The 11905-nt window shown below is 38.1% G+C and overlaps 1 protein-coding gene across 1 annotated transcript; it reads left to right on the top strand.

The window, feature by feature from the left end:
* The first annotated feature begins 3074 nt into the window (after positions 1-3074).
* LOC139712575 (Fanconi anemia core complex-associated protein 24-like) lies at positions 3075-9003 on the top strand. Its single transcript, XM_071624384.1, has 5 exons — positions 3075-3198; positions 5079-5218; positions 5925-6077; positions 7124-7300; positions 8923-9003. Exons 1-5 carry the CDS (start codon positions 3075-3077, stop codon positions 9001-9003), a joined length of 675 nt encoding a protein of 224 aa, XP_071480485.1.
* Positions 9004-11905: the final 2902 nt, after the last annotated feature.

Genomic DNA, 11905 nt, shown 5'->3' with positions numbered 1-11905 from the left:
ATCGGTTTTGAAATGACCGAGATATCCAGAAACAAGGCGAAACAAAGAGATAAAGCCAAGGCGTGGCCTGTCGCCTTTAAGTTTTATTATTATCACTTTTTTGGATATCTCAGCCATTTGAAAACCGATTTTCATCAAATAAACGTTGAATCCTTCTTAAAATTACATGCTCTTTCATATTTCGTAAAAAGGTTTCTCATTATCTCACTTAGGAATGTTAAAAACATGAATCCCCACCTCAACCTGGCAGTACTGTACAGTCCCTTTAACAGTTTAACTAGTCTATTCAACTCCACTTCGCGTCATTGAATAGATATTTGAAGGGTTAAACTTGCACGCTCATGTAGACTAGTATTCGGTCTCTCAGAATCATCACATTGAATATTTGTAGACTCTATCTCATTAACCGCACCAGCAACCCCAACACGTAGTCGTACTGGTTAAGCGCCCCACGCCGGGTTACGCAGGGACCCTAACCCCGGGGCGCTCCTTGTACACTACGCTACGCGTTGGGGCTGGTCGCAGTTACAGCGACCCCCAACCCCAAACATGTACTGTCCTTGTTACAGCGCCCTGGGACTACCGGTACTAGTAATAATGGTAGGTGTCCAACACATCGACACTTCACTGTAATACATTGAAACCGACACCCCTCCACAAAGTAAGTCTAAGGCTCTGGTATGCATTGCGCGTAAAAAGAATGAATATTCCCGCATGAGACTACGTACTACTCACATTCACACAGCAACTTTCTATTCTTCACTGGAGATTTGAATAGATACTCTTTGTCAATATAATTACTGATCAAGATCAAAATAAACAACAGCAAAGCAATTATATCACAGATTATGAATGCACATAGGAAAAGCATCACACGTGTACATGCACTTCACACATATTGCCAATAGAGAGATGGGGTGTCGGTTTCAAAATTACTGCGCAATTGAGTGCATCAAAATAACACCCACACGTTCGAAGCAGTTATCTGAAAGCGTGTACCTCAAATCGCATTTTTAATGCACGCAACGCCTCGTGAATTTAAGACTCGAAAGAGTATTATCTTTACATGTGAGTAAAATTTCAGGCAAATTGTGGGATATTTTAAGTTTCTATTGATAGAAAAATGTTAAAATGTCAATGTAGACACCCAACCATACTTTCTAACCTGTTACAGCCCAAATTGACAAACAATATTTCATAGGATACATGTACATGAAGAAAAAAATTATGATTCCAAAATGAAATATCATCATTGAAGTCTAGATCTATGCCTATGTTGCAAAATTTGCTTAAAGCGAACTCAGTTATAAAAAAATTGTCATCTGAGTGCCATTGTCATTGATTAAAGACAAACAAAAGAAATGTGCTCTGTTAGTTTTACACTTGTATAAAATATGGAATGGGGATAGGCGAGCACTTCACATTTTAGCAGTCAGTTCCCTCTCCAACACACCTTTTCCAAGGAACATGTCAATTACATCATTTTCCTTTCGGAATCACAAACTTCCAGAAAAAGGAACCTTTTTTTATTGCCTGAATCAGGAACCTTTGAAACAAAATTTGTGAATTTTGGATTAGCAAACTTTCAGACCTATTTCATTTGGGAAAATTATAAACTCTGGAATAATGAATCTTGGGAACATCAAACTTTTTGAATAACAAACCTTCGGAATAAAGAACTTGTGGAATATGTAAACGAACTATGTAAATCCTAAAGCATAATTTTTTTTTGTACATAACATTTTCAAACTGAACATGAAAGTACAAACAACCTATATAGCTCTCTTTCAAAAGATATATAAAAAATTAATTAGATCAATAGCATTGCATTTAAGAGTGCTTTTGAGTGTATGATGAGTATTCAATAAAACATAAGTGTGGTTAGCTGCTTTTCATCATAATGCATATACACTGCATTTGCTCAGTAAAGTAAAAATATACATTGTATTTATAAAAAAAGAAAGCTGCTGGTCCTGAGGGCTTTGTTTTAATGGGAGTGCTTTACTCATATCTTTTGTAAGTGGCTTTCTACAAAGATGAGACAAGGACGACACGAAGTAGTAACCTTGACTGGAGTACACTATCGATGTGGTTGTTTTAATGTTTTCCATTCACAGTTTTCACCATAGTCTGTAATACGATCTATTGATTCTATGCATTCCAGCATACAGCATACTACGTAGATGAAATATTGAAAGATATGGGATAGAATATAGAACTGAGGCCTGAACTAATTTTGTCAAAGTTAGTGCGTTAAACGTCCTTTTGTCCCTTCAAGTTCAATGACAGTGGAACCCTGCAGAGAAATTTACGTTGCTTGAAGGAAGATGAAATGATTGATGAAAATCTTTTTTTTTTAAAGATATTATGAACTTCCACTGACAAAGTTATGAAGTTCAAAGTTACAGTAGAAATTAAGAGCTCATGTATGTGCAAACTTATGAATGCATGTTGTCCTACATCTTACAAAATGAGGTGGGGTATTATTGAATTATATGTGATTGTAACAGATATCTTTCAGAGTCTCATATGTCAATTTTCTTGTATGAGATCAAACTTGCTGATGGAATGTATTCCCTCTTTTAGCAGAACCACTGTTTGCATACATACATTGTATCTACATGTAGATCAGACAGATGCAGAAAATCAGAAGGATGAAAACAAATATTAATGTAACAATGTAGTAGTAATGTAGTAATGGGGGGGGGGCTGCAACCCCCCCCCCCCCCCCCCCCCCCCCACACACACACACACACTCACACACACTTTTGGCTCGTAAAAATAAAATAAAAAAATTAATAAATAAAAAATTTTGGGAAAAAAATCACAAGATTCCGCACTCAGATTCTTCCCGTCTAAGCAGGGTGGGGGGTCTTGACCTTGACACCCCCCCCCCCCCCAACTGAAAAACGTTCCGCGGCCCCTGTATAATACTGTATACTTTTTCTTTTTTTGTGTGAAAACATTTGTAATTCTGCCACGGGCTGCAATGAATGATTTGAGGAAATAAAGATACCATTAATAATAAAAATATGTATATGACATATGTGTCTTTCAGGAGAAATCAGTGGAAAATGTCAGAGGATTTCCAGTCTCAGGTTCCTGCCACACCTGTTCATGACGGTGGAAGGGTGCCCCCGGGGTGTCTGGTCAGCAACCGCAGGTGGAAAGGATCCCAATTTCACAAAGCTGCCCGAGGTAAATGATGTGGACATAGATACTGCATTCTGAACTGGATGTTCATCAAGATCTCACATTTTTCAGTGGAAACAGCCTTTTTAGGCCCTACTGCAGAGCCATTCCAAAGATAATGCAATATGCTTGGGGGGGGGGGGAATAACTACACACAGCCCTGTCGCTGTACAGGCGTCTGGTCGAGCTTGGGGGAAAATAGTCCTACAAGATAGGGAGTGTTTAGATTTTTCTCTGACCTGAATACAGTATTGACATTGTTGGAAAAAGAAGGATATGCCAAGTACCCAGATTTAAATAGATGTATACCAACAGTAAGTAGATAAATTATGAATTTATGTCCAAAGCCTAGGCCTTGTCCATCCTTTTCTTGAGTATGGTGTTGTAATTTGCGTCCAAGGTTTAAAATTGATGCTGAAAAGATTGAAAAGCTTCAGGAGAAGAGCAGCAAAACTAGTCCCAGATCTCAAGCAGTTACCTTAATAGGAAAGACACACCTGTAAGCCTTGGCATGTACTCCCTATACTACAGTAGGAAGAGAGGTGCTATGATTGAAGTATGATACAGTGCAAACAAACATAGTTGTAACAAACTTCTTGACACAACAAGGTAAAAATTTAGGTCCCAAAATTGTCATCTATATATGTTTGTATACTTTACTGTTTGGCTATAATGAAATCTTGATTTAACAAAAGGATACCGCCAGTCCTGAGGACTTCATTATAATGCAAGTCACCTGTACAAGATAAGGAATTAACTGGTGAATGTTAACCCTCAAATCTACTTCAATTCAGCTGTGCATGAAATTACTAGAAGACATCACCAGAAGTTATTCAGACAAAGATCCAACACAGTTCTGGGAAGAAACACATTTCTGCCATGAACCAAGTTGATAAATGCTTTTCTTTGTATTTTAGTTGTACTGTAAAAGCTGTAATTTTCATGTACAGATATTTTTGTGAGTTAAGAGGTCACAGACATTTTCGTGAGATGTTGTTTTTACGATTTGACACTGAGACTATTGTAAGTGCACTTGTGCACTATTGTAAGTGCACTAGTGTGTGCTGTGTAATTTGTGGCCCAACATTTAATTGTGAAAATTTCAAAATTCAATCTTTGCAAAAATAACAGCCTTTACAGTACATGTGCTCTGAATCCCAAGGTACAGCTTATTATCATTTATAGGACGTTTTAACGGCGCATTAAAAACGCGTATTGCAGTCCGCTCAATTTTTACCGTTCAATATCAGAGCATATTGAACGAAACGCATAGGCCAACGTATTAATCCACCATAGGCTACTGTTGTTATTTGCCGTTCAAGATCACACCATATTCAATTCTGTCTCGTCTATTGCGCGAGCGCTTGCTGAATGCGCAGTCGCTTGCTACTAGTGCGCGTCAGTTTGTTACAATTCACAAGCACGCAAACATCTTGCTAGTTGTTTGTTTCATACGCAGTTTTAGGGGCTTCCCCTTTTCAGCGCTGGGATGTGACTGCTGAGTCAACTTCCAAGATGAGTAGAAGCAGGGTAATTTTGTGCAGTTTATGCTTGCTTTACTTGATTGTATAGATGATAATAATTATATTGGATGACCTTGATTCATGGAATACCAGTGAATATTGCACTCGTTAGGGTCAATATTGTACTCATTTTCGATTCGTGCAATATTGGCCCTAACTCGTGCAATATTCCCTGGTATGCCATTCATAGCCATCCAATATAATATAATTGTTATTTATCAGCATATGCAATGCTTTATAAATGTACATGTCATTGATGGCTTCCAAAGTCAATAGAACTACAATATCTGATTGCTCAGACTCTCTCTATTTCATTTCCTTCAACTACTGTGTTTATTATTCTACAATTTACCACCACTGCAGCACAAGTACAAGTTATATTTGAAGATGATCTCGGAGTAGCTGATTTCTACCCAACAAGTGAAATGGCGGTTGTCTACGTGTCTGAAAGTGACCTTGTTGCAGGAACAGCTTACCGACGGAAGCTGGCAAAGCTGAGGAAGGTGTGTGCTTGTGGACTGAATGAATGTTTTTGCATCTATCCAAAAATGCCACTTCTTTAGACAGAATAGAAAGTACAGTGCACTCCCATTATAACGAACATGGATATAACGAAATTCAGGTTACAACTAAATAAAAATTCAGGCCGTAGCATTATTGGCTCTATGTTTTATATTGTTGATTTGTTCGGTAATAACAACATCTCTATTTAATGAAAGAAAACTGCCGGTCCCGAGGACTTCGTTATAACTGGAGTCTTCTGTAATGGATTTATTGCTACAGCAGCATACAGCCGATATGATATAAGGTGACCTACTGTAAACGTAGATATTTTTGCGCATTTTATATTTTCCACTGAGCAGCTCAAAACACATTCATGGGTTCTTGAATTTGCGCTGTGCAAAAGAGTCAACCCATTAAGAATGTGCAGATAACCTTGTGAAGATATCTTTGTGGGATTTAGAATTTGCTCTAGCCAAAAGTAGTGCAAAATACTTGAAAATAAATGTACTGTGAAAATTTCCATGATGACAGCAGTGACTGTTGCATTTGTAACTTTCTCAGAATTTATCCTGTTATGAACAGTCTGGGTTTTTTTTTTTTTTTTGGGGGGGGGGGGGAGCTGAGGAGAAATGACAGTTACTTTCCCTTTAAAAGCATATCAATCAGAACAGGGAAAGCACTAATTTGTCTTGTCAATCATCTTAGGTGGAGAAACTGAAAGGAGTGGTGGTGGTTGAAAAAACCCCAATGACTGATCAGTACTACCTCGACCTGCAGAAGTTTGTTGTCCTTGAACTTGGAATGGTGATTCTTCCCATCTCGAACCAAACAGAGGCAGCAGGCCTCTTGGCTAGGATGGTGAGTTTGTTGTAACCAGTCTTCAATGCTGAGCTCAGTCTGAAAAGTGATAGCATTTCTGTACGTGTTACAATGGGCTTTTATGTGTTCACAGTCTTGACTACAACAAATCATCTGGGCATTGTCTCAGTGTCACTCAGCTCTCTGTCCCTTGAGAGGGCTTAAAAGATTAAAACATTCGAAACAAGGAAATGTTGCAAGTGGCATGTCTTATTGTGGTATGTACACTGTACTCTTGTTATAATGAACATGGTTATAACAAAATTCCCATTACAACAAAGTGTAAATTCAGTTCCCAAGTGTGTTGTACATGTATCATATTTGTATACTTTAATGTTTTGCTATGATGAAATTTTGATACAATAACAGAAAATTGCCAATCCTGATGACTTTGTTATAACAGGAGTCCCTGTAACGGGTTTCTGTCTTTATATGAATAACAAACTTCTAGATTACATGTACATATCTCTTTATAGCTAGATGACCTATGACACATTTTAAATGCTAACTATTTTCCCTTGATGACACACTTCTGCATTTCACAAATGTCAGACACGTGTTCGCATGTACAGCCAACCTTGCCTCGGTAGGATCTATATGGACTGGAGAAATACTGTAAAACATGATATATTCGCGCCATGAAATCTTCGCAAATTGGAGCCGTCGGCCTTTTTCGTGGCATGAAATTTTCGCAAATTGCCACTGGTGTTCAATGCATTTAGTGTAGACAAGAACTTTCGTGTGTATTTTAATTTCGCAAATCTTGGCGCTCGCGAAATTCGCGAAATTAAAATGCACGCGAGCATTCCTCGTTTTAAAGTAGCTTCCACTTACAAGAAAATTTGACTAATGAGGGATTACAATCAATAGAACATAAAGAGAAGAGGACTTGAAAAGACCTTCGACTTAAGCGATTATTTGACTTAGGTGATTATTCGACTTATGCGAGGTTGACTTAAGCAAGGTTGACGCTATGTTTATAATGTAAACACCGTGTAGACGCATGGAAGGTGGATCCAATCAATGGTGTCTGCTCACTTCCTCAGGTCCTGGACGAGCAAAAGCCTCACCCCAACCCATTCCTCAGGCGAAGGAAACCCCAGTCCATCGACAGCAGTCTCCTAGTGACCATGCAGACCATTCCCAAGCTGGGCGCGGTCAAGGCCAAACGTCTCCTGCAGAAGTTTGGCAGCATCAAGAATATAACCGAGGCCTCGGTGGAGGCAAGTGTTGTATATATATGCCTGTAGAACCAAGGAGGAGGAAGCATTAGGAAAATTTCCCCTTTGCCATCCCTCTCTCCTTGTTGCCAATCTTATTCTTCTGATTCAGTTTGATATTAATTCTAACGTAGCTTTAGCAGTAAAAATAGAAACTCTGACAAGTGAAGAAACAGTTGATTTGATTGTGCAAGTTGAAATTCTGGGATATCAAGGGGGCACTGCGGCATAGTGGATAGGACTCCTGACTCCCAGTCGGAGGACTCGAGTTCGATTCCCGCCTGGTGCTTACGTCCTTGGACAAGATGTTTTTATTCACTACGTCCCTCTTGACCAAGGTGTATAAATGGGTACCTGGAAACGCCAGGGTAATAATGGCAGGGCCCTCTGGTACTGAAGTGGCTACCCTGGATAAAGAGGACCTTATCATTATCATCATCATCATTATATCGTGAAACATGTATGAAAGTTATGTTTCAACAAGAATATTGTCTTTTTAGGCTGCATATTTATTGTGAAATTATTCATATTCAGTCTCCCTTGTCTAAGTTAAATTCAAAGAGATTGGAGAAACCCCTTTGATTTCCATGAATTTCAACTTGCACAATCAATCAACTTATGTTTAGATCCATCGTGATTAGAATTTTTCTTTGACCTAATAATTTTTTCAACTTGTGCGAGGTTGAGATCATAGGCAGGGTCAATGAACTTCCGGGAGTTAGAAAAATATTAGATTCTTGTATGCGAATGGGTGAGACACATTTTGGCACTTGCCTTGTTCTGTGGTAGGGTATGCAGAATTGTTTCGAAGCGCATTGATCGGTTTGATTGGAAATGTTCTATAAAAAAAGAGTATGCTGTTATTGTTATTATTGTTATTGTTATTATTATTATTGATATTAGCGGCTCCTTTGTGCTGCGTAAGTCAAAATTTGCATTCGTCAGTCCTATATATGAAAAGTGTGTGTTAGTTTCATTGTTTCAGTAGAATGATAGCATACCTTAAAGCTTATTTTCCAGTTCCAATTGGTTCAAGTAGCACTGAGTTTAATGTAAGACAGGCAAATTGTACACAGTGGCAGGATGTAGAGACCTACCAGGGGGGTGTTTCTTAAAGCTGTTCGTAAAGTTACGAACGATTTAAGAACGACTGGTGATCAGTTCTAATGTGCTATACTTATCAGAATTTCAGTAATTCAGCACAAGAACTGATCACCAGTCGTGCTTAAGTCGTTCATAACTTTAAGAACAGCTTTATGAAACACCCCCCCCCCCCGTATTACTGTAAAGCTTTTTTTTTTTTTCTCTCTCTCTCTCTCTCTTATGGGGGGATAAGGGAAAGTATGTTCATTGTCTTCAAATTGCATTGGATCACATTGATCCTGATTCTAACCAACTTTGTCAGGACTCACTGTGAGAGCTAAGTATAAGATGCATGGCTGCTCATTTCCAGAAGCAAACGGGACAAATATTTTGACATCTGACTTTCCGACATTCAAAGAGACGAAATATCAATCATAGTATTTCTCTGACTTCATATCAGTTCCACTGAGCTATTGCTTGTCAAATTTTTTCTGCGTCAATCATGTAATGATTACGTAACTTACAATCCTTTGTTCATTCAGGAACTTGCATCTGTAATTGGCACTGCGAATGCGAGGCATGTCAAGAACTTCCTGACAACCAAAGTGACATCAAAGAGATGATGTAACCCATATCTTCATCCCTTGGAGACCATGGTGATGAGATCTTCTTTCGAGAGTTGAAAACCGATGCTGCACAGTGTGAACGTCCCTTCTCTACAGTGCGCTTCCACTGGGGGACAAGTCTTCTGGCATACAACATGGTAGCCAAGCTGAGACTGCCAACACTGCAACCAGTACTTTTGTCCGATGGTCTGTTAGAGATGGGATGCAACGTGATTCCAGTGCGCGGGAATTACTGACCACTTTACCGTACTCTTGCCCCACTCCCTGTGAGGAATGGTGTAGACTCCTTTTCATCCATGATCCTGTAGTATCTGCAGTAAACAGGAGCTGACTGCAAAGTTTTTGAATCTTTGGAATGGAAGAATGACGGTAGCAGTGGTGTTGCAAAACTTTCAAGAAATCTAATCAAAGATTTTGACAATGTTCAAGAGCAACTCCATCTATGGACTCCTTTTAAATGGATTTGGGATGATGGACAAGCAAAGATATCTTGAGAGATGGATGCCATGGATATTCCTTCTGTTAAAATAAAAAGATAACAGCTATGTAGAAGACAATATTAATGTGAGCTTTGTGTTTCGTTCAATGTTAATGAAATCAGTTATGTGATGTACACTGCTGCTTGATTTTCTTGTGACACTCTACTCCATGCTAAACCTGTCTTTTGACTTGAAATAGAGCGTAGCCGAACAAATGGAACGGTGGAATAATATATAGGCCACCCCCAATATAACAAAGTCCTCGTGACCAGCAGTTTTCTTTCATTGTATTGAAATTACATGATAGTCAAATACTAAAGTACATAAAGATATATAGATGCTGATATTGGGACCTGAATTTTTACTTTGTTGTAACAATAATGTTATTACCACGTTTGAAATAACGGGAATGCACCGTAGTTCTAAAATTTCCTGTTTTCACAAGAATAATAGTTACAGGTGTAAAATTGCAAGTTGAATGTCAGTGTTGTTTAGGACTTTTTCCTGAAGACATGTCAATTAGATTCAATAGCTCTAAATCAAGGAGATATAATCACTTTTAATTATGCTCCTAATTTCCTGCTGAATGTGTGATGCTAGGCATTTGTATCTGAAAGTAGTCTTTGAGTATCACTGGAAATCACTGTTGTGATGATATGTCAAGTGTAGTTAAACTTCTCTCAGGCAATCTGTGAAGAAGCTGCAACACTTATAAAATGATTTATTATGTTGATTTGGCCATGTTTTGGTGTATCTGAGATTATTATCCAAGTCTGCAGGACAGCTACACAATCAGACATGTGGAGACTTTTAAGTCATGACTTGGGGTTTTCCACGCCCTTTTGATGTTTAATCTGGAGTATATCCCACAGTTAGCCCACAGAGGGCGCTATGCCATCACTCATGGCAGTAATGATACTTTGAGTGTACACAATGAACAATCTGTTCAAAAGTTATGGATATTAAAGGGATAGGTATAGTATTGGTTGAGGTGAGGATTCAGCTTTCAACTTTTTGCAAAATACTGAGAAACCACTTTATGAAGTAGTTTAGGCCATACAATTCTACAGGAATTAAAAGTTTATTTGATGAATATTTGTTTTGAAATGGCTGAGACATCCAAAAACAGTAAAACCTGGGAGGTGGTAAAACAAAGCAATCCCGCCTTTTATTAGGATGTCTCAGCCATATCAAAACCAATTTTCATAAAATAAACTTTGAATTCCTCTTAATATTATACGCTCTCCCATATCATTTCATAAGAAGTTTCTCATTATCTAAAAAAAAACTCATCATCAAAAATGTTGGAAATTTAACCTGAAGCTCCATCTCAACTGAAACTGTACCATTCCTTGAATAGTATCAGTGCTAGCATCACTGGATGAAAAGACTATGACACTTTATGACGTCACTGCCGGACAATGATATAAGGCAAACATTAGGAAAATGTAACACATTTTCATTTTTCTAGCATAATGAAAGAGCACCTGACTTACTTCTTTCAGAAAGCAGAGTAAATATTATTACCCTTAAACATATATCAGTAACTAGTTGAGGGAGTGTGTGAAATTTTGCCAGTTGACGACTTGCAAGTGTTGATACTACATAGGGAAAAACGTCCAGATGTTTCGAGTTCCATGCTTTGCACTCAAGCAAAAGATAAATGTTAATATTGAGTAGCAATGTGACATGTAAACAGTGACGTGATAGTACCTACAGCAAATTTTTTTTTTTAAATATTTGTTTTGTTTTTAGAGAAATGTGGAAGCAATAACGCAGCCACACAGAGTTATTTTTGTAGTGTTTACCTGTCAAATAGCATAAACCAAATACACGGCCAGACACTTGTTCCAAGGTGCAGTGGTCAAAGGTTAGTTACATACAGTGTATCGTGCTTGTTGTGATAAACAACATGGGACTCTTCTGCATAATATGACTTTCTGAGTAGTGGTGGGGTGGGGGGAGAGCACTACAAATTGACTGACATTGACGATTACTCTTTTCTTAGGTGCTGAACTTAATTCTTAAGCAGTTTCATTGTTTGCTATGAACAGTTTAAAGCAAGAAAGGAAATGACAGTCATGTATCAAATAGCAGTACATGTATCTTTCAGTTTGAATAGATTTTTATTACGGGCGACCCGTGTGTCTTCAATACCAGAAGTTTTCTTTTGTTACATCCGATCGGTAAAGTACACCAAGATAGATAATTTTGGGACTTGAATTTTACTCTGTTGTAACGAGAATTATGTTTTAAAAGCGTTTGTTATAACGGGAGTGCACTGATATGCAATTAGTTTATCAATAAAGATGACAACTTCTTCATTTTGAACGGTTTCTTTTGTGTAATTTTTTTATTACAGATACCTAGTACTTACTGACAACATAACGATCGTTTATTGACTACTTGCCATACTATGA

The sequence above is a fragment of the Diadema antillarum genome, unplaced genomic scaffold (genome assembly GCF_040938485.1).
Source record: "Diadema antillarum isolate AM-2024a unplaced genomic scaffold, OU_Dant_1.0 seq00001823_RagTag, whole genome shotgun sequence".
NCBI lineage: Eukaryota > Metazoa > Echinodermata > Echinoidea > Diadematoida > Diadematidae > Diadema > Diadema antillarum.
Note: the sequence above shows the minus strand (reverse complement) of the source record. Positions and strands in the feature narration are given on the sequence as shown.

Coding starts and splice junctions, on each gene's coding strand:
- LOC139712575 (XM_071624384.1), top strand. CDS start 3,075: ATGTCAGAGGATTTCCAGTCTCAGGTTCCTGCCACACCTGTTCATGAC. Junction 3,199..5,078: donor ATTTCACAAAGCTGCCCGAG/GTAAATGATGTG, acceptor CCACCACTGCAG/CACAAGTACAAGTTATATTT. Junction 6,078..7,123: donor CAGGCCTCTTGGCTAGGATG/GTGAGTTTGTTG, acceptor TCACTTCCTCAG/GTCCTGGACGAGCAAAAGCC.